General features: G+C 42.1%; 3 protein-coding genes across 10 annotated transcripts in view; 1 reads left to right on the top strand and 2 right to left on the bottom strand.

Annotated features, from left to right (window-relative positions):
* The window catches only part of dlg1 (discs large 1), an 84,720-nt gene extending 65,840 nt beyond the window's left edge, over nucleotides 1-18,880 (bottom strand). For 4 of the 8 annotated variants that reach the window (XM_065497864.1, XM_065497868.1, XM_065497869.1 and 1 more), the window contains exons 1-2: nucleotides 8,849-8,948; nucleotides 7,136-7,478 (exon numbers count right to left, since the gene is read on the bottom strand). In XM_065497864.1, the coding sequence (XP_065353936.1) occupies nucleotides 7,136-7,361 (226 nt within the window). In that variant the 5' untranslated portion in view covers nucleotides 7,362-7,478; nucleotides 8,849-8,948. Of the gene's footprint in view, nucleotides 1-7,135; nucleotides 7,663-8,848; nucleotides 8,949-17,364; nucleotides 17,497-18,534; nucleotides 18,651-18,746 lie in introns of those variants that run through there. The other 4 variants (XM_065497870.1, XM_065497871.1, XM_065497872.1 and 1 more) reach the window with 4 other exon arrangements.
* Nucleotides 18,877-20,064, top strand: LOC135948545 (ubiquinol-cytochrome-c reductase complex assembly factor 1). Its single transcript, XM_065497879.1, has 6 exons — nucleotides 18,877-19,030; nucleotides 19,092-19,283; nucleotides 19,351-19,423; nucleotides 19,483-19,649; nucleotides 19,699-19,890; nucleotides 19,943-20,064. Exons 1-6 carry the CDS (start codon nucleotides 19,001-19,003, stop codon nucleotides 20,018-20,020), a joined length of 732 nt encoding a protein of 243 aa, XP_065353951.1. The 5' UTR covers nucleotides 18,877-19,000; the 3' UTR covers nucleotides 20,021-20,064.
* On the bottom strand, nucleotides 20,054-21,638 carry Yip1d1 (Yip1 domain-containing 1). Its single transcript, XM_065497878.1, has 3 exons — nucleotides 21,242-21,638; nucleotides 20,626-20,998; nucleotides 20,054-20,284 (listed from the first exon to the last, which is right to left on the bottom strand). Exons 1-3 carry the CDS (start codon nucleotides 21,509-21,511, stop codon nucleotides 20,124-20,126), a joined length of 804 nt encoding a protein of 267 aa, XP_065353950.1. The 5' UTR covers nucleotides 21,512-21,638; the 3' UTR covers nucleotides 20,054-20,123.
* Nucleotides 21,639-26,924: the final 5,286 nt, after the last annotated feature.

The raw sequence follows: 26,924 nt of genomic DNA, 5'->3' as shown, positions 1-26,924 counted from the left end.
CGCCCGCCAACATAATGCTCGCGCCGTGTCAATCATATCTGGCGGAGCATTAAGCATGTGAACGTGAAAAAACGACACGTTTACGGCTGTTTACTGCAAAAAGACGACATTCGGTGCGTGAGCGATGAGTTTTATCTGCGCCGGAGGCAAAAAGTGCCGCAAATGGCCCTAATGGGAGACAGGCGGAGCCACGAGCAGGGCCAACGCGCCGGCAACAAACCTCGGTGGTAAACAGCGCGAAACAATTTCGTAAATTAATTAATGGGATTCGGCCGGCCGTTTGATGCATGCAAAATGGAGGCGAGTGTCTGATTTGCATGAGCAGTTGCAGTGACGAGAGAGACTAATTCGCCCGACCGTACACATTCGGTGGACCAACTGACGAGCGCGGCTCTGTAATTATTGCCGCCTGCTTGTTTGTCGGTAATGGGAATTTATGGCCGCGAATCAGCGGCCACCCCCATTTTTTGCATACGAATGAGGCTGTCGGCCATGCAAATAGCAGAAGCTTGCCTGTGTAAATTACAGGATTGGGTTATGTCGACTCAACCGGATGAAATAATCAAATTAATGAGAGGACCTCTGCCGAGCTTTAACAAGCACGCTTTTAATTTATTTTGCCCTGTGTGCTATATTCACTTCTGTTCATATTAAAAATTTGAAATGGTGGCAATTCAAAAAGTTCGGAACATGCAAACAGTAGCATTCTGAAATAAAATTAAATTCCTCGTGCGGATGTGACCGTTTTCTGATTGGTGCGTGGGATGATACTTCACGCGCGGCTGAAAAGAGAGCAAGCTGTAAACAGGGAAGCACGAAAGTAAACACGGAAGCTTTGAAAGGATCGGTTTTCTGTTTGCTTCTAGTTCGTCCAGTCCAGGACCTATGATAAAAATTAATTAGGAATGAGGATTCGAACTGCTAAATTAGTTTTTTAGCGCAAGAGTACAAAATCTTCAGTTTGAATTTGGTATAGAACGTAAGATTGGAGATTTTGTGCAATTGAAATAAAAAATGATAACATGGAAATTCGATTGATTAATGTTTATTAATTAAAGACTAAGAAGGATTATATTCTTTGGCTCTTGAATATTCAATCCAGAGCGCATCGGATGGGATTCCTGGCGCCGTTTGTTATAAGTGTCTCAGTGCCCGAGCAGTGCTTCCATGTCTATTGCTATCAGTTGTGGAACAATCTGTCGCCAAATATTATGTATGAATGAGAACTCAAGTGCGTTTAAACGTACAATCGAAGATATGATATGTTTTCCCACTGCTGTACAAACCTCTCTTTTATAATGTTTTTTTTTTTAAATTTGTTGTATTTTAGTTTTGGATGTGGGCAAGTATGGTTCAAAGTCACCCTGCTGGCTCATAACAATAAACAAGTTGAACCTATTCACAAGATTTTTCAATTGAATGTATAATGCATCCCGTGCATACTTGATCTACTCAAAGTGTGCCGCAGCGCCTGTGCTCTCTATTCCCTCGATATGTAGCTTCCTCGCAATTGGAATAAATACAGCAATAAAGCCATTTTGGTTTAAACTTTAATGCAGCGGTTCTTCAAATTACATGAATTATTCAGCGCCAAGTTTCAAAGCTGAGCGTGGCTACAGTCTCCGGGGACAAATTTGCAGCAAGTTGTGTGAATGAATAAAAGCAGCATAACACACTAGAAGCTGCCAACGAGAAACAGCAATTTGCGCAGATTTGCAAAATCTACTTTTGCGCGGTCGATTTGCAGCCCTGTTCCAGGGAACGGAGAGAAAAATGTGTCAAGCATTACTTCCAGAGCCGATAGCTAGCGCATCTTAAGTCTTCACTGTGAGCCGAGCTTCTAGGGCATCGGTAAATATTTTCCAGCAAATCGCCCGAATTGACAAGCGACGCGAGTAAACAAATGCAGACTGTGGTCCGCGAGGAGCTAGTAGCCTTCCATTGCTGCTCGGCGCTCTTCCGCCCCGAATGACTAAATTGCTTCAACAAAACCGTAGAACAAACGGCGTGAAAACACAATTAATTTTCCAGTTCAAGCATCAGTAGGTACAATTAATCAGATAATATCGCGATTACTCGGCTGCGAACAACAAATCCAGGGGTGCGATGGCAGCAAAATGTTACGAGTGCTGCGATGAACAACGAGGCCATAAATTCACTTCCTCTTCAATTTTTCGTTCCATGGCACCTAATCATACAGAGAAATTTCAAACTAATTGAATCAGCAGCCGCAGCATCTGGCGCACGGAATGAGATTTTCCCCAGCTGCCCAGAACAGGTGCTGTCTGAATTTTTTATACCTCGTGAAAATACAAGTGTTAATTGACGAGGACGTTAACTGAATTACTTTTTCAATGTTTCGTCGTTGGAGCCTGTTGAAGTGAACGAAAAATACGAAATGGTAGTGTGAAAGCGAATAAAGCTTGAATTCTGGGGAATTCCGGTCACACTCGTAAAACGCCGACGTCGCTTCGCTTTTATTATTTACTTTATCCTCTCGGAGTAAAATTTCTGCTTTGAGGCGCCGTAAAAAAAATCGTTTAGACAAATTGCGAACTAAAAGGGCAGGTTTACTAGCGCGAGAATTTTTATTTATATTCAACCCACGCACGTTTGTTCAGCTCGTGTGCGTGCAAACACCATTATCAGGGCGAAAGTAAAAAAGCAGGGCACTCACGTTTGCCGACGAAATAGCAGTTTAAGTTTTGATTTTAATTTCCTCCACGCAGCCGACGGAAATCAAATATTCCAGCCCTTTCGCCTCTCGCACGTCAGAGGGCGGATGCCAGCGATTGCCTCAGTTAATTTTTGCATTTGGTGAGGAGAGAGGAAATTGATGTTCCAACAGGCTGACCTGCTGATGGTCGTGGCCTTTTAAGGCGAGGAAAGCACTGCCAACCTTTGACAGGGGGAAACCAGACAGGAGCAAAGTTGTGTTCTTCAAGTAGCTTGTTCTGTTTGACTTCACGCTGATATTTACTCAGTAAAATATTGGTGAGGATGCCGAAAAACTTGTGGATGCCCAAAACTTCTGCTATAATATTGGCTATTTAATCAGAAATATACTTATTAAAAAAAGCTAAAGAGGGAAAAACTTAATGCACTTTCGTAGTTATCGATTTTTCGTGCATCTAAAAGCCAAGTAAGCGAAAGGGGTAAGGGATAGCTCAGCTACATAACATAATTAATTAAGCTGATTTTGTAGCTATTTGAATAAAAGGATGTGCTGAAGTTGGGAAGGAGAATATTTGTACTTACCGACCAACCTCTGGTCCTTCCCCCGTCGAGTTAGTTCGCAAAGCAAGTGGCAGGCACGCTGGCTTTCACGACTAATTGGATTTGGAGCCAGCGTAAATGCACGGCGTCCAGTGACCATTTGTCACTTCATAATTGCCAGCATCCCTTATGAATATTTCATTCAATTTTATCGCCACGACCGGGGCCGTCAATGGCACGGGCACATAATGCATTGGGCCCCTGTAAATGGACGATCGGAAGGAGAGAAGCTTCTGAAAGAGCACCGCTGGCCAAATAGAGAAATTCGGTCGGCCGCTTTTGTATGTGCGTGAGTGTAATGTGTATTGACACACTCGTCGTCATTCTGACGGTGATGGAGTCCCTTTTGTGCCAACGGCAAAAATATAAAAAGCATCTATAGATAGCGGAATCCCGGGCACACGACCAAATTTTTGTTTACTCGAGGGAATTTCTGAATTTTGAGAGACCCTTCCTCCAAAGGCAGCATTAAAAGCACACACATATACACAGACATTCTCTATAAACACGCTTTTTGCTTTCCACGAGCCACAGGGAAATATTTATATCGGTTTTAGAAAGAATTTAAAAAAAACGCATCGCTTACCCTGCCATACAGCTAAAAAGCAGACCCGAAATCCCCTGCTCGCGATAATATTTCAGGCGGGAGCGAGTGAAATATATTTTACGTCTGTGTGGAGCTCCGTTTATCAGCAGCCGCAAAAGTCCTCAGAAGCAATATCTTTTTTCAAGGCTGAACGCGCATTATTTTACAATATTTCGCAGAAACAGAAACAAGCACGATCCCCCCGAAAAAAATGCACAAGCTGCCTCCACCACTGTCTCAGTTTTCATCCCCAGGAAACAAAACAGCCAGCATTATTTGCAACAGAAACAAATAAAAACTCAGCCCACTGCGTGTGCTGCTCGGTCGGGCATCACACAGTTACGAGAAGATGAGAAATACGCGGGCAAAAGTTGCCGCCGCCCCTGCTCGACGGCATTTCAAGTGCGTGGCAAAAGTTTGAATATTTGTCAAGAGACTATTAACCTTCTCGATGGGCTCGTTTGAATAAATCAAACAAGGTAGGCAACCGGCGCAACGTAGGTGCACGGCAAAAAGGCTACTCTGTTTATAATCGAAGCGTGCCCATCAAACGCGCGCCAGCTAATTATCACAGCCAAGGTGCGGATTTATGGGCTGTGACTCCGGCCAAGAAAAATAGCAGCCACCAGCGCAGCCTTTAGAATAATAATTTGGACCGGGTGCGCCTTTATCGAGCGGGTAATGAGAAGGATTAGCGAAACGTGCCAGCATCAGGTGTTATCAACTCATTTTCTCGCCGCCGCCGCTTAGAAAGTCTTCATTAGGAAGCAGCTCGCAGGGTTAATGTGACACCGGAAATTGAACACGCAGTTCCGTCAGCGTCAAAGAAGCAATTCCGCCGTGCTCGTTGTGAAATGAACGTTTCTCAGTTCATCAACAAAGATGTCAAAACTCCGACGGATATTGTACCTTTAAATAACAATGGAAAGGAGTCTTGCAGAACCAACTTCCTCTGAGACTCCATTCTTCTAAAAAAGTAATTCAAAAACTTCGTCGGCACCGTTTTAGAGCCTTCATTTAAATTATGGAACTATTGATTAAGCAGGAAAAGCTGTTCCCCAGGTCATTATGTAAGGGCGATACAAAACGCGTAGAGTACCGTACTGCCTTCGGCGAGCGGGAATATTGCGAGACCTTTTGCTCCTGCCTTCAAACGGCACGTCACCGTAATGCAAAAGGATGAATTCGTAGCTCCAAGCCATTTTAATATAATCCGGCTTTTCCTTACACGCGCCCAGTATCAAAGCACACACACGGAGAAATTATTTCAAACGTGTTAGAGACAGACGTTTTTCCGTTAAAGCATGAGAGCGAGAAAGCAATTGGAACCCAATTTACGGTGCGAAAATAAACAGTTTGCGGGTACGAGTAAATATTTGATAGCAGGAAAACGGCAATTTATGCGGCGAGCAGTCAAGGAGCAACGTTCGAACACAAAACCGCAAATTTCGCGATTTCACCAGCACGCAAATTGAATTGTGACTGGTGGTTGTGATGTTTATGGGGCGTCCGATTCCCATTAAAGCGCAATTCAAATTTTAGCTGCGCTCTGTTTAGTCGATGTCGATAGACCGTTTTGCCAGACGCAGATGATAATAAAATACGGTCGGCCCAAACCAAAGCGGAAACAATGGGTGCCTCTCGCACTGGTCGGGCCCCTGAATCCAGAATCAATAAAGGGCCGTCATCATTAAACGATGGAGTCAAGCAAACGGACTTCTCGGCGCGACATTAAAAGTGACTTTCCGCCAGCGCATTATCCACATTAGTCCCCAGCCGCGTTGGCCATTAGTCACCCTGCGTTTAATTCGACGGAATAAGTGCATATACAGGCCTGTGACGAGTGCTTTATATTCCTCGAGGGCTCGTTGCACCGCCGGCGGTAATAACGGTAATGGTGGTGTCGGACAATGTACTTTACTACTCTCCACGCGGGCGTTCATTTGGCACGCGGTGAATTTTTCATGGCCTGCCCGAGCAAAAGGAGACAAAATGGCCTGCCTTTTTGATAAGGGCTGCTGCTACCTAGCGAATGAAAAATAATCTCGTCGCCTTTGTTTTTGTTTCTCATTAAACTCGCGGCGGCACGCTCGTTTGCTGACAAAAAGCGGCGGTTTGCAGGTAAGAGGATTTTTAATTGGATGCAAAATGGCGACAATCCGACGCGAAAAAGGGAAAAAACTCACGTGTGATCTTTTCAGCTCTAGGTTTTTAATTTTTGTCCTCACGCGCCATATTTAAATAAAAGTGAATTTGCACCTCATGGGACAAGGGTAGTAAGCATTTTCTCACTGCTTGCGCATGTTGAGGCCATTTTAATTGTTCTTCGAAGCTGGCTTAAAATTTGCCTGTGCACGCAGCGGCCTCAGCTGACCGCGGAATGTAGTGGACGCAATTTATTACAAAAAGGTCTTGAGAATTTTGCGCATTTGCGCCAGCTCGCCCCCACTGTGCCTCGCAAGCTAACTTTATTGCGGAAAAGTTTCATTTTAAATCATGTGCACATGTGGCGCTACATTAAGCCTCTGTAAATTTTGTTCAAGATAAATCATAGACTACATTATGGTTTCATGGACGTCCCTACAAAAGTTCGTCGTGAACGTTAATTTTTTTATGTTATATCGTATACTTGAAATTTATTTCTCTTTTAAAGAAGATAGGCGTGATGAAAGATTGAAATATAATGTACAGACCTCGTAAGCAATAGTATAATCAACACGGCTTCACGTTACACAGCCACTGTAAACTAAGGTTCAAGCTGCGGATTCAGCACTTCGCCCCCACTTAATCTTGGCCCAGCTTGCCTTGCAGATTTAGTATGGGAACCGCAAACTTTGGACAGCCTGTCTAAATCAGTCTAGCACATCTGAACTTCTTGAGATTGCAACAGTTAAATTTGTAAAAGGCCACGCAGGATGAATAATAGAGGCTTGAACAAGAAGGTCATGCGCTATTTTAGGAGGTCTTACTGGTACTGATGCTTCTCTCTTCTGCTCCCAACAAAACACCAAATTGTACGGCCATTGGATGAAGTGTGTGTTCCCAAAACTCCAAAAATAGTCAGATTAATGTGGTGAGGATATATACATCAAGGTTTTTAAAATTAAGAAGTCTAATTGATGTTAATATTCCAATTTTTTCCGTTCTCGCTGTCTGGACTGATTCTATTAGAGAAAATTGAGAAAAATTCCTTAGTTGGAGGTGGAAATTTTCCTCCTTTTTTATATCTTAAAAAATTAAAGTGAGAATCCCCCTGACCCTGCCCAAACTTACCAGGCGTAGTGTATCCGTGGACCTCGCAGAAGGGCGAGGAGGACTTGCTCCGGCAGCGGATAGGCCGCGGGGGCGGCTCGGCGTCGTCAGGGTGGGCTCGGGGCGGTCGGCCCTGGCCGCACTTTGTGCACTGCTGCATGCTGGCGCGCACCCGCATCAGCCACACCATGCCGAACAGGGCCATCGGCACGCGACTCTCGAGCAGCTCGTCCCGGCCAGCACCCATTCATCAACCAGTCTTCCTATTGTCTGTCAGACTGAGGTCTGCCCCCCGTTCAACCGCGCGCCACTCAGCCTCGATATGATGAATTCATCCCTTTCTCTCTCTCGCCAAAACCGCTGCCTGTGATTGAAGGGTGGAAATTAAGCAGCTACGCCAGCGGAAAACACGCGGCTGTACCTGTGGAGCCGCAAATGAGTTTCTGCCTCGTTTTTCCAGCTCGCTTGATTAAAATATTGTACCGATGCCGCGCGTATGATAAGCTAATTGCATCGCTCTACCGTGAAATTACTTTGAAACGAGGAAATTTCATCTCCTTTCGCCAAGCGCGAATCGATCCTTTGCAGGCCACGGGTCACCGCCGAATAAGTTTGAAACATTTACCAATTACTTTGTTTGTATCGCGGAATAATTTCGTGCTAATTACATCTGTCGAGTAGAGCGATACACGTGCATCCAGAGGTGGACGTCCCACGCAATTCCAGAAGCCCTCGCACGTGCCGCAGTAATAAGTCGAAATTGATACCGCTGCGACGCTAACCAGACCGAAAATTCCGGGATGGCAAACAAGCACGTCGCCATTAATTCAGCAATTAATCTAGCCGATCAACACACACGCCGAGCTTATTACAGGCTCAAAATCCAGAGATTAATTGGCAAAAGTTTGTACGTCAACCGTTGTATAAACTTGACAAGAGAGCGCAACAAACAAAATCGTAAACTTGTTACGAAGCCACGTGTTCACGTGTTTTTATTTTAGCTCTCGAAATAACTCGCAAATTGAATTAAGATCTCATAGGAGGATGATGCGGAAGAAACAACTTTGTAAATTTTATAGGAAATCTCTAGAGCTTGTGTTTGCACAAGGAAATCAAAATAAAAGAAATGATGAAGAGCGCTTGAAGGAAAAATAGAGGTTTGCTCGGTTTGTATCCATTGTAGTAAGGACTAGCAATTAGCAGTATATGATTCCTGCCTCGTTACGATTGCAGTTGTGCAAAGTGCCTAGCATGTACGCGGCGTGCAGTAGCACTCATGCAATCAGATACGATCTCGCGGCAAACTTGTGAGCGTAGGGTGGAGTTCGCAAAACAAACGTGCTCTGTTATTAACTGCTGTTCTCTGCGCACTTTCAGCCCAGCTTACTCCGGTCCAGATCTGGATTACAAAAACCGCTCGTTACAATTTGCAGCAGAATGGGCCGTTCGCAAAAAATTGCATCATTCTTTTCCCCAATAAATTCGAGGCACAGCGACAGAACTTTCAAAGCCTATTGCAAATAACAAGCGAACGTCCTCGTTCTTTGTGCAACTTTGCCGATAAAAACTCGGCAACAAAGGCAGACGCAAAGTTAAAAAACAAATAAACTAGCGAGCTGCCGAGTGTATTATTTGTGCTGCCTGAAACTCATTTGCATGCCATTGGTAGCGCGCTTTTTGGACCGAACGGGTGCTGCTCAGCCAGGAGAAGGGGGGAGGAGGCGAGAGACAAACCCTGTGTGTTCACGCTTGGACGAGCAGCTGAAGTGCGAGTGCGGGGGTGCAAGGCGCGAAAGTCCCGGATCCGCGCGTCCTTCTTCGGTCCTCGTCTACCGGGCACACGGGCAACACTAGTGGCGCGCTCGCTGGATCGCTGCCTGGCTGGCTGGCTGTGCGGCCGGCAGAGACCATGTTGGAGTGTGCGCGCGCGTTCTCGCCAGGGCCAATTGTTCGCGAGCGTGCCAATAGAAGGGCCAGCCATAACAATGAATGGACCTGCTGCTGCTTTTAGCAGTCCAATATCCAACGACAAAGGCGATAAGGAGCACTCAAGGCCACGGATCCCACGCCTCGCGAAAAGTAATATATGAATATTTGACTTTGCGCCCTGGCTTCTCTCTGTGCGCTCGCCCGACGTGCAGATCACTCGCCGCCAGCCCAAAGCTGAATTTGGTTTTCTTGTAAAAGGATCAACCTTTTGACTATTATCGTCGGATTCGAGTGACGAGGCATCAAAGCGGACGGCTAAGCCTCTCTTCTCCACGAGTATGTGAGTGGAAAAAATCGGAGGAGCCGGTAACGTCCAATTTGTCTTTCACACATCATGGAAGATGTTCCGCCATATTTATCTGAATCATTTTTCTACAATCAAAATACGCAAAACACATTGGAGTCCATATTGACGTTCTGTGTTGCAAAAATTAAAGAAAATTTTTACTCTCACACTGCAGCGTGACATTTGGTTTGGCACATGTCTGAGGGGCCAAAACTGTACGAGAATGAGCGAGATATTTTTCTCTTCATAACCACCTATTTCTATAGTCGATTCGCGCAGAGTAGAGCCATTTGAAAATTTTTGTTAAAAAAAAATATTGAAGCTTAAATAAAATTAACAGTTTTGAGGTTTAAGTGAGTACATTGACTTAAGTAAGTCTTCATTACAAAAGCATATTCAAACCATCTCTTAATTACTTGAAAACGCCTTTCATGTAAGAAAGGAACGCGCGGGTACAACAATGGGAGCAGTGAGTGTCTAAGCCTCCTTCAAACGTGCCGCGACAGCAATTACAAAAGTTTTAATTACAAATTGGTTGAAAAAGTGCGCAGAGCGCTCGACGCATTCAAATGCTCGCTCAGTCACTGACGCGAAGTTTTGAAAAGCGGCAAAGCGCTGGGAGCGAACAAGTTTCGCTTCATGACTACGTACGGCGCATCGAACATTCGCTTCCGAATAAAAAATTCGCAAGTTCATAATCAACCCCCGGCATCTGCACTTCCATGCCAGGCGATAGCTAACATTTTTTAATTGGCCACGGTTCCGCTGGGTGCGTAGGAGCGAGAGGATCGATCCAACGTATATTCTGATCGATTTCTCTATAAAAAAAACTATTGCGAGAGTGGTAACGTGTGCAATAAATATAAAGGCAGTTGGCAGAGCAGGAGAGAAAAGTTGGAAATGAACCTGTGTAAGTACAGCTCCTTTACAACTCGACGACGAAACTTTGCCAAACTAATGACACAGCCGACCATGTTTGCTGCCTCAGTCAGTCAAAACTCTCCGTGTGAAAATTCGGTCAATCTGACGGAGGTATCAATAATTCAGCAGCGACTGTACACATCATCTCATGAATCCCGAAAAGAAAGAGCCGGTCGGTAGAAATCGGGGCTGACCCTCAGGGGACGATTGGCTGCAGATAATACGAGGGCACACGGGGCCCAAGGGCGTCGACAGGACCATTACTCTCAGCCAGCCGATACGTATGCGCATTTATCATCATCGCAGCTTCTTTCTTCAAGCAAAAGTCTGACACTCAAAAGTAATGACTGCCTGTTTTTCTTTTTCCTCTGCTTGCCCTCTCCCTTTTTACTGTTATTTGCGGCAATAAGACGGCCGGATAAATGTATCGCCGAGGACAGGCAGCCATTTGAATACAGATTTGCTCATCCGGCTCGACGGGGGCTCCAGAGCTGTCGATGCATGGAGATGGGAAATGTGGTTTTGCCGCTCAAAAGGAACGAGGCGATTTCAATTGGATTTCGAACTCAATGCCTCCATTTTCAAAGTCCCACTCTTTCAACAGCATTTGATACTCTCGACAGCACTGTAGAGCATACCGCAGGCCGGGTGGGGTTTTCTCTAGTGGAAAATATGGCCGAGCACTAGCTATTTTGCGTTTCACTCTCTTGTTGGCTGCTCCGCGAGATTTTAGCCTATTTATTTTTATTGAATAGAAACGCTGCAAGTGTTTCACATTCAACTGATACTGAATAGATGTGCAGCAGTATGAAAAGCTCTTTTCAAAAGCATTTGCATACGCAGGGAGCTCTTAAATGGCGCGGAAAGGGCTAAACATTATTTATAATTTACTTCTATGCGAGCAACTTCATCTACTTGCAAAAGGGTTCGTTTTAATTGGATCAATGGGAACATTATAAAGACGCTTGAGGTTGGTTCAGACCATTCAGAACACACTCTTGGGACAGGCAAGTGTTTGCTTTTCTAAAAAAGCTTGACTGGACAATTTAAAGCCACCAAAACTTTCGTAAATGAAGTTAAACAAAGCTAGTTAACAACTTAATCTGTAATAGCGCGACGCGCTGCAAAACTTTTCATGAAGCAAAAACAGGACGCTAAAAAAAGATTCGAGAAAACACAACACGAACAATTGAAGCTACCAAAGCGTTTTATGAATGACCCCAATAATGTTGAATTAGAACATAAGCTTTATTTTTTAGATTTGAGATGTTACACGAGAGTTATAAAGTTTTTTGTCTAGTTTTCAATGGCACAAAAAGTGTTTGGTTTTTATATCTAGGATGTTTAGAAAGAGTGGAAAGATATGCAACCTGCACTAAAAAATGACGGTGCAATTACTTTCTCTCTGCAAGGATCATGTGATGGCAAGCGTTATTTTTACGATGTCTTAATATTAATTGTGCTTGTCTGGGTTCACTCCGGCTTTTTCCTCCTAGAGCTTGTTTGCCTGAATAGTGTCACCCTTTATCAAATTCATTTGACTTGTGATGCATTTTTATATTTCAGACTAACTGTGAGAATTATCATTTATCATCCATTTGGTTCTATAATGCAAAAGTCACTTTTTAATCTATTTTACATTTTAGGCTCAACCACAAAAACTAAACGCCATTGAAATCTATGCTATCTCATTTTTGTTTTCACGCAACAATTGCATAAACAAACAAGAAAGTTACCTGATAATTAGTTTCCTATAAAATTGGCATAATATGAATAGGATGTGAGTGAAGACTTCCTGAATTGCATATAGCTCTAACCATTTATCAGCATGATTCTTTGAGTAAACGACTTTTAGTATAGTGCTATTTAAACGTAGTTTTCACGTGATTCTCGCATAGATCAAAAGGAGAATGGTTTGTTTGTACCCTAAACCCAAATAATGGCCCAAAGTGAAAAAGCCAATTGCATCCGCGCGATCCATTTCATCCAATTTGCATCTTGACAAGTTGGGTTTCACGTTTGGCATCCATATCCTGCTCAATTTAAACTCCAGCGTCGTCAGCAGGGAAAAAAGTTAAAATGTTCGCGAATAGATTAAAGGCGCGGCGGTGTCTGCAGCTGATGGGGCGCGCTAAAAGCATGCCAGCCGAGTAGAAAGAAATGAAGAGGGAAACAAGGGCCGAGAGCAAGGATGCGGTATTCACCAGTGGGAAAGTTAGCTGGTGCTTGTCGTCCAAATGGAACCATCATGAAGTTGCGCTGGCACTTGCATAATAGATTGACAATTCTGAGCGCACCAGCCAACCAACCAGCCCAGCCGGTGATTGCATTACGGAGTGCGCACCGAGTTTGCAATTCAATTGGATGCAACACGGCACTCGACACTTTTTCTTCGTCAACTGCGCCGCCAGCTTTGACACACAATGCACCGCGTTAGTTGTCTTTTTGCCGTAGCCAGCCAGCTAACTCAGTCACCCAGAAGACACGTAAAAAAAGACATCAAAGCCGCGCCCCCGGCCGCTGATCGATAAGTAAAATCGAGGTCTGACTGACTGCGAGAACAATACGATTCGGAGGCTGGAAATTTTTAATGAAGCCACCACCCGCGTCGCAGCCTTTTAATGCGATCAGAATGAACGGTGGCGGAAGGTTCAATTAAAACCCGGAATGACAGGAGCAGGACAGCAGTTTATTGAGAACTGCAACTGCCGTTTTGTGCTGACTCGTCGCTTTCAGCTTGGCTGCCTTTTTATTAACCCGTCTCCCTTTTGTGAATCGGTTATGGTGGCTGCTGGTATAGTGGCTGGTAATTCTGCTTGCCCAGTCAAAGAAGTTTGCCAAAAAATAAAGTGCGAGCGAGCGAGGGATGGAGAGGCTGCTGCTGCTGCCTGTGAATATGTTTGCTCGAGGGATAAATTCTTAAGGGCGGCATTCAAGTGAGAAAATTTCAGTGCGGTTTCGCCTCGCCGGCTCTTCACTTTCACCCTCGGCTTTGCGGAGCCGGCGGATTATTATATAATTATTGGGCCTCATTGTAGAGTATGATCCCTCTGCGCAAGATCATGAATAATTTTATGGATTCCCCAATAATCATATCTGTGCGCCAACTTTTATGGCCCAATTTCTGCCAAACCGGCTTCAATGGTGCGCAAATCAAAGGAATGTAGCATGGGTAATTTTACGAGATTAAGGCGACGAAAATCCTGAAAGCTTGTGTCAATTATTCTTTGGCGGCTTCAGTCTTAAACAAAAGAAAACTAGCAAGTGCGAAGAGTTAGTTTTTCCTCTGCACTGTTTTACAACATTCACGGACCGAGATTTATCATTGTGACGGCGGGTTTTGACAAAAAAAAATGCCATAATCTGCGCAACCCTAGTACATCATGTATCTCCTTTATTTTATGCCGCCTTTTTTGTTCCTAAGGAAACCATAAAGGGAGTGAAATAAAAAATATTGAAATTCCTCTGCATTCATTACGCCAAAGTTAGTCTGCAAGCACCGTTCCACATGTTGGCCCAAAAGTACAGAGATTAGACTACAACAGCGCCAAGCTTTATGCAAAGTGCAGCGCGGTTCTCTGATTATCACGCAAAGCGGCGAGCCAAGAAGCAAATTCCTCCTCTCAACTGCGGTTCCTTCTCTAATCCCGAGGACAACCCTTCCTTCTCAGTGTTGCAGGGCGGGCACAAGCCGTAACACACGGCCGGAAAAATTCCTTCAAAACGTCGGCTGGCGCGCTTCCGACAAACAATAGACTCGCGAGATTAAACCAGGGATTTGTCGGCTGCGTCAACTCATTTGTGTATACACTTGAGTCAATACTAAATAATTTTTCACCGCCGTTGTGATTTCCCGCGGGACGACAAATGGCATTTTTCTGCACGGCGGAGCGCACCGCACAGGCCATTTGCTGCAGGCACGCATTCCAACCGTAAAAAATGGCTCGCGCTGATTTAATTAGCGCGATGGATCAGCGAGAGGCTTGTTTCCGGTTCAACAGGGAGTGCTTGGTGCGTGAATTTTCATTAAATAATCAAGATGCAGCCAAATGGCGTACGTTCCAGACAAATTCTAAGTTTGGCCAAAGCTGGAGAATGAAGGATGAAATTTCGGAAAATATTTTTTTAAATGTATAAAATCTTTTGAAGTAATACCCCATTGCGAGAGTTAACCCCTAAGGCTTATAACTCCAACTTTCCATCCATCGTCAAAGCAGGAAAAAAATGAAAAATATCGCTTCGTTGAAGTAACAACTAAACCAGAAAAAAACAAAGATTCGATGGTTTTTATCATTACTGGATCTGTTCACCAACAACACTTCTTTTCCCGTGCAATTTTTAATTTATTAACAGTACTCATTGGCCCAAAAATATTATTATGAAATTAATTATAAATTACCTGGAGGATATTCCATTTTAATCCTAGAGAGATTGTATAATATTTAATTTATTGAAAATAGAAAACGCGTTTTCCTGAACTTTCATATTTTTGGCACTTGACGGATAGGTATCCTGATTTTGAGCATATTTATTTCCTGCCTAAAATGCTTCCGATATCACCTCCCGTTCGGCATCGCGGTGGAGACGCTTGGCTGATGAAATTATTATTCGCATGTCAGATAGTGTCTCCTTTGAGGCATGCAACCCACAGGCGAATCCCTTCAAGAGCAGGTGAGCGGGCACACAGAGTGTGCAGAGCATATCCACGCAATACTACGGGATAAAATTGTGCTGAGGTGGGGCTTCGGAAAATTGACATGAGAGAGAGACGGTAGCGGCGGCAACGTCGTTGCAGAGGAAACGGAGCAGGAAGCATTGTGCTGATAATTATCGGCTCGATTATTCGAAACCGCCGCCTTCTCTGTGAGTCGGCCGAATCGCACACAATAGATATCGATCGAGATAGTTGCAGGCTGGGGCCAAAGATTGCAGCACGAAGTGCGCGGACCCGGCGCGCCACCAGCTTTGCCGGATTTGTGCCAGATGGCCTATTTTCCCTTTTTCCGCATTTCCACACTGCAAAACCTGTCGCAGCCGGTCCGAGTCTCCACGCCTGTGGAGACAATTGCGGCGTGAAATTCGCGGACGGCTGCTTTTTCACATCCGGGAGCAGCCACTCGAATAAAGCAATTTTCATTCCCGCGGCGCGCTGCCACTTCAATATTAATTACTCGGTTGGCTCGTTGCTCTCTCTTCAATTGCTGGATTTGTGTTAATAGTTGATGGACAACGCGTTTGAATTGCGATAGTTTAATTTCACTCGCCACCGAATTGGGCAAGCGTTGGTGTTTGTTTCAAGCTTGCGTGCCACTGATGCTCGTTCGGCGCAAAACAAGGCGCGTAATGACGTTATTTGCAGATGCGATCAAATTGCCATAAATTGCTTCGTTTGATTGGCATTGACTGACACGCGCAACACACTGGCGACTGTTTCGCATTCATCTAATGAGCGCCGCCGGTTCCTATTCAAGCGCAAATGTACGGCCTATAGAGCTAATTAACCCTTAAAGTGAAAGGATGCTGTTTTTTCTTCAGTGGTAGCACCCTGTTAAAATGCACAGAGGGAGTAGCATTTTTACGTTTGAGTTTTATTCATTCATTCATTCACCGAGCAATAAAGGAAAATTGAAAATGTTAATTACATCATCAAATCATTTCATAAACACATGTCACATTCAAACATCAACAAGATCTGAAATTGATCTCTTTGAGAGAATTATGAAGATTAATTTTGAATATATGTGGGTTTCATTTAGTGCTTCCCGGGAGAAGCAATCAAGCGATGTGGAATAATTCACTGCGGACTGCTAAAAGGGCAAAGGCAATAGTGCCTGCTCAGAACGTTTTTAAATATTGACAATGGATATTTTTTAAATATGCAATCGAAGATTTCGTTCAAGAATTAAAAAAACAGGTATTTCTGGATAGAAGACGTCCTTGTTGTTCTTGTAAATAAATACGGCTTTAGCTCAATTGTAAAAAACGTGTCATCTCGCTCTCTCAAGCTGCCTCGTAAAAAAGTTACAATAATAGTGTAACATTTAATAACCTACTTTTCTTGCAATTGTGTCAATATAAGTAAGCCTTTGGTGTTCAATCAATTATCTGTAGTATCAAGAATAAAATCGGCTCCTATAGCATGAAATGCCTTTATTTAAATTTCTTCCATTAATCAGATAGTTTTAATTGAATGGCATGCACACATTTCAGAAAACAACTAACCCAATTTACAATGCAATTAAATATTTTTTCGATTTTTACTAAAATATTTTCATATAATTTGTTGTAAATTTCAGTTAATCGTCCAATTTATTATATATTTATTAGATTGTTGCGATTATCGTCTCCTTTTAAGGTCAGGGGGTGTTAATAATTTAAAGTTAATCATTTTTTAGAGGTTGTTGAAAAAATTAGATCTAATGTAGGATCAATTATGTTGTTATTCGTTCTCGTTTCCAATTGTTTTTTAATCATTTTTCAATATCCTTCCTAATCTTGGAAAAATTTCTCACTCCATCTTGAGATTTAATTTTTCACACAACCTTACAATTGTATTCCCGGCCAAGGCTATATTCTAAAATTCCCTTGCAGAAAAATTGGAGTTTTAAAATAAACTTAACGTTCTTAATATTAATTATCTGTAAATATTATTTTAATGCTTTCGGCCGCTTCAAAGTTTGAAGTTAGAAGATTACAGGAGTCATAGTAATATTCCGGCTACGTGCAAAATAAAATTTGATATGAGTTTATATTACACCGTTGGAGATCTGAATCAAAGTAATTCAATAAAATTGAGTGGACCAACTAACTTGATGCTTTACAAAGTTCTCTATTTAATGATTTTCAAAAAAAGCAGAAATTAATTTTGCAGATGCGGAGTCACCCATCAATTATTATTACAAATATCACAAATCAAATAAGGTCACTGGCAGTGCCGAATGGAGCGACGTGAAACGCGATAGCTTGGCAGACATCTGCATTTTCTGCTTTCAACGCTGTCGATGGGCGAACAAACAGCGCATCTGTCTGGTAATTCAATCGAAGAGGTACTCACCGAGCAGCGCCTGGAAGAGTCTGGACTTGAAGATGCGGATGACCCTCTCGATGGCCAGTCGGAGCTGTTTGTCTTGTGGCCGGGTCAGTTTGGAATGGTAATCCTCAAGTAACTCTAGGGCCCGGTGGGCCTCTGTCAACACAACAAACAACGCCGTCCAAATCACTTTGCTGCCCCATTCATCATCTGCGCTTTTACTGTTTGTTTTAGCTTCCACCGACCACAATTACAACAAGGGAGAGAAAAAGAGAGAGTACATAGTGTCTAGTCGAAGAATATAGTGGTAAAAACGACTGCTCTTGCTCAGACAAAAGACAGAGAAGCAAAATCAAAAGATTTCAAAATACAAAGAAGTGCTCATATATGTGGATGTCTACGAAAAAATATAGCTAAAAATAACTGACGGAAGGGTTGAGATGCGGCATAAATAATAAGAGAGATTTCCAAGGCAAGTGCTGTTTATTGAGCTAATAATTGATGATAAAGATTTACAATTACAGCGACAAACAACATGCAAAGTACATGATTACATTACAAAAGTAGCAGACGTGTTTTGTGTGTGTAATAAAATCTGGAAAACAAAATTTATGGCAATCGTGCAGTATCCTTTCGAGTGCTGACAATCTAAGAGAATTCTTGAATTTGCTTTCCTGCCTGAACAATATTATATTATAATATTATTTGATCAAAAAATTAGTTGATTAGTCACTAGTCAGTTAAGTGATTAATTTTGAAACCACGCAGACAAAAGGTTAATTATTGTGTTGGTCACTCGATTAGATAGGATAACAGTCATTAATCATCGTGAATTTGGCCACAGTTACTACTATACAGACACATTCCGTGACTGGGTGCGACAAAACAGGCCGCTCGACTATATACTAGGGCAATTTTCTCATATTAACAGGCAATACATGCGACTTCCAGGGAAAAACGAAACTCGGTTTCCGAGCAAGCCAAGCAGCGGGAGAGTATCGACTTTCGTCGGCTTATAATTTATAAAATAATATTGGTGACACATCGTAAATATTTGAGGCGGAATCAAAAAGGCGGTGGTGCGTCTGCTCAAAACAAAGGCCATGCAAATAATCGGTCCGCAAACAAGAACTTCGCCATTTCAGCATGACAGGAGTCCTGGCCGACTTAACTCTATCTAAGACATGGTCTTACCACCTTGTTTACGAACGGGCATCGGGGCTGCTCCTTTTCGTACCGCAGCCTCCCTGACACTTCTGTCTTATCGTGCTCACACGGCAGCCGCGGTTGTCTGCTGAAGGAAACGCCGCCTGAAAGCGAGACGAGTGTTAAAACACGTCCGAAGGGCCCCGTCGTCCGCCTCCACTGTCGTCCCGCGCATTCAACCCGTCGACCCAAATTCTCACCTGAATTCGCCACCAAAATAACCCTTTGATAACCGTCACGGATCGAAGATGGCTTCCAAAATTTTGCACCCTGCCTCCCCTAATGACGTCAGTTTATGGCGGCTGCGCGCACTGCTGGAAAGGGGGGCGTGCCTGCCTAACATGTGTTTTGCACAACAAAAAATAGATACACAAGAAAAATTGTTATTCGCTGGTGCGAGTGAGATTTCTCTTTGTATCTTTTAGGAATTGAAATTGACTGAACAAGTTTCATTATGATACGATCTTCTTTAAGACTTTATCATGTAAGTTTCACATTGTATGATAGTATGTATTTACATAAATTATTATGTAATCAATATTCAGACATCTCGGCTGTTGAGACCTGTGATCAACAGAAATAATCCTGCTTTGGGGGCAGGTTTAATCAGAACAGAGAGCTTGCCAACTCGATTTAAATCTACCATACCTGTGGCTTCCGAGAAACCTGAGCAAGTGCAAGAAAATCCCGGTTTCTTGAAGAGAGCAGCGCAGAAGCTATTTGACACCTCCAGAGGAGTAGGGCTAAAAATTGAAAAATTCGCTTTCTTACATTGACCTCACCGATTTGTATTTGAATTTTCAGAAATATATTGCGTTGGGAGTCCTTCTCTATGAGAAATGTGCTAATGAGCCAAACTTTATAGAATTTATTAAAGGTATGAACGGTTTTTTAATTCAGTTATGTATTTCTGTTAATACAGAGATGAATTTCCAGTTTTAGAGTTGCCTGATACTTTCAACTCATGGTTTCTGATGACAGAATTGCACATTTGGATGGTCATGACTAAGTGCACAGGTCTAGATAACAATGGGCGACACATGAGGAACACAATGGTGAAAACATTGTGGGATGACTGCTCAGATAGAATGAAGAGGCTTCAGGTTTGAAACTAAAAAAGGCCTCGCTTTTACTCAAACTTTCTGAAAACAGGTACCAAGAAGAGGAGCCGTTTTGCAGACTCTAGATCATCAACTTCGTGCAGCTATTTTTGCGTACGATGAAGGAATCATGACATCTGACGTTGTCCTTGCGAGTGCTCTGTGGAGGCGATTTTATAGCGATGACAGCGCTGATATTAAATCTAAACAACTGGAAATTTTGGTTTCTTACGTCAGAAGACAGGTTTGTTTCTGAATCACAGAGCTTTGTTCTTACTAAAATGCTTAAATTCCAGATTGAAGAGCTGCACAAAATAAGTGATGAGAAGTTCTACAAAAAGCCTTCATTCAAATGGGTTTCATTAAAGGAGTAACTTAAACAGTCACTTTAAATAAAATTGTATCCATTCTATAATTACGAAGGTTCATTGGAAAATTTATTAGTAAGATAACACAGATTTATGACTACACGTTAGTTTAAAATATCGTGATAAGTGCAAAGACTCCATAAAGTAACGCACATGGATATGCAACCAACAGCAATTGGTGTTCCATATTAAGCATTGCCACAAACAACTTTGAAGCTGACAGTGAACACCATCCAATCGTCAGTCCTGCAAGCACAGTGCCCACAAATCCTAGAAACAAAATTGCGTTTAATTGGAGCCACAATTATATTTACTATAATTTATTTCAATTTCAGATTGCAAATATTGGCAAGTTAGAAAATCAATAAAAACATTGCGTTGTTTTTGATCAATTTAAATAAAAGGAATAAATGTTGCCATCAATTTATCTAATACCTGGGTGTAAGCCAGAGATGCGAGGCAATTAAACAGGAAATATTTATTTAATTAAAAGAGGGCAGTTTCTTATAGCTATTGGATAATAAATTGATAAATAAAGTTGAAAGTCGGCAAAATTACCATTTAATTAAATTTGCAACCCTAGAAAGCGATACAAAATCAAATTAATTTACCTTGCAATGACATGAGTACGTTGATCCCCGCAAGTCCAACCATCGGCAGGAGACAATATCCAAGAACAGACACAACTGCTCCAGGAGTTGTGCCATCTACAGTCATCAGGGTGAGGAGGACGTACATGGCTGAGCATCCTAGGATTCCAATCCCATAAATGTATCCAAAGTGGGCTTTTCCAATAAGGAGCAGGAGGCTTCCCAATGCAAGACAGAAGACCAGAGGACCAGCCATGTCTGTGTCCTGCAAGACCGAAGCCTCGGTGGCTCGGAAAGGGTTTAATACACTCAGGGTTTTCTGTATAATGTGGTCAGGGTTGATGCCAAGCTCCTCAAGCAAGGGAGGTTCGTCTTCAAAGTCTGTCGAGCCACCCTGTAATAAGGAATAAATCAAAATAAATATTGAAGCAAAGAGCCAAAAGGAAGAATAATTTTGTTTAGACCTTGAAAAACAGAGTGCGCCAAATTCTCTGCAAAATGTTAAAATATCTTATTTTGCCTGGCAAAATGAGGGCAATATTATTGGGAAAATTATTCTGTCCCACAAAATATAACTGGTTCAACCCTGAGCAACAAAAACACAGTCTTTGACTTCCAAAGAAGGGCGTGTTTGTACCTGCGGCCCAGCTGGAATTGATGGGGTGAAAATCTCGCCGGTGTAGGGTGCGGCTGCTGCTGTAGGGTCCAGGTAGGGGTTGGACGCATACTGTGGAGGTTGCTGCGCCTGTTGATAGTTTTGCTGCTGCTGAGTGTGGTCGAACGACTGGAAAGACAGCTCCTGCGGGTTGGTGCCGAAGTCGGCGCCTGACAAATCGAAGCTGTAGGCATTTTGCTGGGGTTGCTGCGGGTCACCCCAATCATTGGTGTACGACGTGTAACCGGACATGTCTGCAAACACCACCTGCGAGGCGAGAAATTATTATGTACTCGACTTTTATAATGACATTAGCCAGATGACCCGTCACAACAAAACATCGGCCAAGTGGTCTCGTTTGGTTTCAACAAGCAACGTGAGATGGAGCGGACGGCACCGCTGGCAGCTTTACAATTTTTGTTGGCTGCCGCTGCACAGTCATGCACAGCGGATTGCCTAACTCAAACCGGAAAGGATCGCAAGACTGAATAAGTGAAAACAAATGAGAAAAACAGATAGCCCATATAGAAAATTTTCTTAAGGAACTAGGATAACACTAAACTAAAACTAACTTTCAATTTTTTGGCTGAGGTTCGGTTGCGGTGACCATTCATGGAAAACGGATTTGACATATTGACGTCGAAACTTACAGAGGACACACTAACGATACTTAAATCATACTATTACATAATTGTTAATATTTTTTACTTTTTGTCAACGTTTCCAAAGAAAAATATTTTGTCACGTTTGGATGTTTGCCTTTTAACTTAAACACTATATAAAATGGATATAATTTTTTAATTATTTAAAGTGAGAATCAATGGTACACAGCAGCCAGTAAAATTTCAAACACCAAAATATTTTATCGTTCTATCAAAAACTGGCTAAATAAATTTTATAAATGCCAAATTTATTACTTCAGAAAATAATTCCAAAGAGCAACTGGATTCCGCGAAAGTTATCTTCACAAATGACTATTTTCAATGCAAAAGGATTAGTCAGCACATTAAATTTATCAAGTGTTGCTAAAACACAAACACAGATTCCTAATCTCCATCGTCCCGCCCATCTAAGTTTTTTGGCAGAGTAATTTTGAAATAAATGCCATTCCATTCTTCGCAAACGCTTCACCAAAAGGAGCTGCTGTATTGAGTGGTATTTAATGTTTAAATAATGACAGAAGCGATTTGGTTGTGTCTTTATTTCAAATTAAATGGACACTTTAGTGCAATTAGCTCGCTTCTCTGCGCTTCAATACAACCGCTACTAGGTTTTCGTGGCACGAGAGAGATTGTCGATTTGCAGCCACCCATTAAAATCCTCCCTTTCATCTCGTAGCATGCTGCAGCACTTTTTGCCGCGCTGACACAAAAAGCTCAATGCCGCTGTTACTTTTTAATCTAAATTTAATTTCAGTCTTCTGCTAAATGTCGTCTGCCTATTATCACCAGCAGCATGCGATAGACTAATAATAATTCTCTGCGCAGAAGCTATGTATTCGCTTATTACAGCGGCAATTTTTGCTTCTTTTGTCAAATAAAAAATATATCCCCTTTCTTCAAGTGTCATTTATCATTTCAAAAGACTCTATTTTAAGGGTTTTGGGCAAAGGGTAAACAACCGTGAACCGACGCGAAACTATCCAAAAATAACAATGCGCGTGTGTATGAAGAGGAGAAATAGCAGGACACAGCGCGGCACATTTTCTGTGTGACTCATGCCTCCGCGTCGGCCAAACTTTCCCACTGATCCTTCGCACAAAGCAAAATCCGATTTCCTGGTTCAGCGAAACGACAATTATGTTGTAGAAACTATTAAAAATCTCTAACCCTCTTTCTGGTGTTTATTTTGACAAATACATCTATTTGTCTGGATATGGCAATGAATGGGGCAGAATCACCCTGCTGTTTAGTTTGAAACTTAAATTAGTCGGTCAGTCGCTTTCTCCTTTTTATGATTGTCAAAGACGTTTCTGTGCGAAGAATAACATATAAAAAATAAGTCACATGATTTGTTTTACTAAGTATTTGTAAGTATTTGAAAAAACAAGACTAACAATCAAAATATTTTAGAGAGTCACAAACTAACGTAACTATAATTCTTTTTCACTTCTCTTCATTCGTTTCATTGACAATCTTTCTTCAAGAATTCAAGTGCGTTTAAGGAGAAAATCGAAGAAGCAATTATCTCAAGCTACCATTGAACATTACTTCCTTCCAATTGTTGTTTCTTTCATAATTGTCTCATTATTTTATGGATATATGTGCTGATTTGGGGCAGAGTTGCCCTGTCAGCCCTTAATAAACTTAATTTTGAAACTAAATCTTATATTATTAGTGTTTTCAACAGAACTGTTCCGTGCGACTCATGTTTCCCCTTTTGCAAAAATATTTGTATATTCTGTTTAAATATAATGAGTACGAAAAGACATTTCTCTAAATAGTAGAACTTTATTGGATCGGTAAAAAATTACCACCAGCATTATATAATTTCATATATATGCATGAATATTACTAAAAAAGACTATCAAGTCAAGTTTAATTGAACTGGTAGTAATAGGAACTTTCTGATTTAATTGTTTCAGAAAGTTCAAGATAATTTAAGAGGGTGCACACCCCGCGTCAAGATCGAGGGTGACGTACTTGACGCTTGTTAGACCGGTCATGGCATACGGCCTCCCAGCCTGGCACCCGACAACCCAAGACAACATCAACAGGCTGGAGAGAGTGCAAAAAAGGCCAGTGCACTTGATCTACGGCCGAAACCCGCCGCCGATCCGCGAGCAAAATATCATGCCTTTCCTAATGCTGCTAAAATACAACGACCTGAACTTTTTTAAAAAGTGTGAGTGTGGTGAAACAGACTTCAATGCGCGCGCGAGAATCATTCAGGGTCGCGTTCTCAGAGGCTTTGCACCCGCGCTTACAGCCACCCCCGACCCGCAGTGTTTTCGGCCAACGTGCATTTTCTTTCAGGGTCGTAAAACCTTGGAACGACTTGCCACCTGTGCTCAAAGACAGCACCGCCGCACAATTCCCCGCTCTTCTGAAGCAGCAATTGTGGAGTGATTTTTAAAGTGTTTTGTGATCGTCCAAAATAGTGCTAAGTTAAAATTCGAACGGGCGCATCGCGACGACTACGGTCTGTTTTTATCGATTTTTCGCTAGCTTTGTAGCCCTTTTTCATCTGCATATAACCTGAAATTGCATTTTATATGTATATTGACTTAGATGAAAATAAACAAATATAAACATATAAACCAACACAAGCAAGATATCTGAATGACGCAAGCTTTACGTTCACTTCAATCATTTTAAGCGCTTATACAAAAGTATGTACTGAAAAATGTCAGTACCAACAAAAATTAAAAAATATCAAAACTAATTTTTAGATGAACTTGACTGACGATAAAATTTGAAACATGTTGTTATTTCATAAATAACTACTTCAAAAAAATATGAAACAACAACATTAATAGTTATTTCTTAATTATGGATCTTTTTTTTTTGCTCTTTTTATCTCTGTCCGAGGACCGGGAAGGGCGCGCACTGCACTAGCACGAATGCTGAAACCCGGGTCCCAATAACACCGCGAACGGATAACATGGGCGCACCAGGCCGCACAGGGACCCAGCCCACTCAAGGGCCACTTGCCTCCGCACCGAGGACTTTTTTTAAACGCTAGACATTCGTCCCGTGAAGCCAAATCACGCATGCTGGAAAGGTGCAAACCAGCAAGTAGCGAGTCGGCGCCGGTGCGCCTCCCAGCCCGTTGAGCAATTTGAGCATTTCGAGTCACTAAACTAACCATTTTTTGCCATCTCTGACATTAGGTAGCAGTATTAGATCTCCGAATTGCTCAAATACCTCTCATTGCTTTGACACTCCTGAGAGTGCCTTAACAATGCAAGCCAACGATCTCTTTGCAATTTTGTGATTTATTAAAATATTTATGATTTTGTACCAAAAATCTTGACCTCGTAAATGCATGCCATTTATTATAAAATCTGGAGCTAACATAGTAAAATCAAAATCGAGTAAAACTATTTAATAATAAAGTTGAAAGCTGCTTGTGAAAAAGGAAGAAATTTTCAAGCGATTTTTATATTCATCGTGAATTCGCTTAACTGGGAATATTTAGATGCAACCAGAAATTCTGAGAAAGCTATAAAATAAATTACAAAATGGTTAATAGTGGTTGTTTCGAAAAACTGATAATTTGAAAAGCCCACAGGGAGAAAAAATGCCAAAAGTCGCTTCAAATTGTTAAATTACTAATTATACGTGCCTGCAGTTTTACACTTTGGCACCGATTCTGTAATTTCTAAAACGCGCGGCTGATTATATACGGCAGTCGTCCTAATGCAATAATGAGCCGCGGCCACAAACGCGAAATCCAAACAATTTTCCGCGCAGAGACCCGGTCGGCCGGCGAAATGATTATATATTTTATCCACGGCCGGGCACACACCACAAAATAATGCAACTGATGCCCCTTCAAAGCACGTTGTTTGAGAGATGACCGGGCGCGAGAGATGATGATGATAATAATTTATCATAAATGATGAATTCCCAGCTCGCAGGCACAAACACAAGAAGTCTTCGTGGGAACCAATGCCTTCCTTGTTTTCTGTATCACACGCTGCAAACATACTAGCATGCGGAGTGGAAAATCTGGCTTTTCTTTCGCGTTAAGTGTGTTCCACAAATTATTTTCATGCGGATGGTTATTTTGAGCGGGTAAAGCGAGCATTATTTACACGACAGAGAATAAGGGGAAACTTCTCGTTTCCATCTATTTGTCAAAATGTTTGAGGTTTTAAAATTGATCAGACACGCTGGTAGCATCGCCGCTGCTTTTGTTTACACCTCAAAAAGAACCCCCATGGAAACCATTCTGTTTTTCACCCTTCTGTCAAAGAAACGATCAACTAAACGCAGGGAGCCGCTATAGGGCTTTGACTCCTAGTCTTGTTGAATTGGTGTCCTTGCAATATAGAATAGAGCTCTCTGTGTGAAGGCAGACAAGGACATTTTTACTCTAGTAGGTGGCCGGCTGGTTAGACAATAAAACAAACTTTTATGTTACCTTGGACATTGTCGTTAAAAGTAAAAGTAACGTACTGTTTTAGATAGCTTGAAACATCTTTTAAGAAATTGGGAAAATTTAATTTAAAGGAACCTGTTGCCAGGTTTACATATACTTTTTCCTTCATTTTTAACTACATTTAAATTAATCAAGAAGTCTATCAATCAAGACCTGCAAAATTCATCAGGCTCTCGATTGTTAATTTAACCTCAGATTTTTCCCGTCCATGAGATTACAATTATTGGGACACAGGAAATACAACAAATAGGCATTTGGAGTCGGCTGTTGCGATCCGTCCACAGGGAAACCCGTTGCGTAGCATATAATATGCTCTTTTGAAAAAGCACCATACTTGGTCGTGAAAACATAAACCACAAGAAGCCAGCAGCTATAGCGATTTAAGCGTTCACTGTGGTCACTACTGTATTTTTATTATACTCCCTAAGTCGGTTGTTTGGTCGCTGCCTTTATTTCCTTTAGTGCACGCTCCGAGCAGCAGCGAAATCCTATGTTTGAGTTCGGGCGTGTGACTAATTTTCTTTTAGAGCTACTCAAATCAAATTTATGACGTGCCTTA

Source organism: Cloeon dipterum, chromosome 1 (assembly GCF_949628265.1).
Source record: "Cloeon dipterum chromosome 1, ieCloDipt1.1, whole genome shotgun sequence".
NCBI lineage: Eukaryota > Metazoa > Arthropoda > Insecta > Ephemeroptera > Baetidae > Cloeon > Cloeon dipterum.
This window is presented reverse-complemented; position numbering and strand designations above follow the sequence as displayed.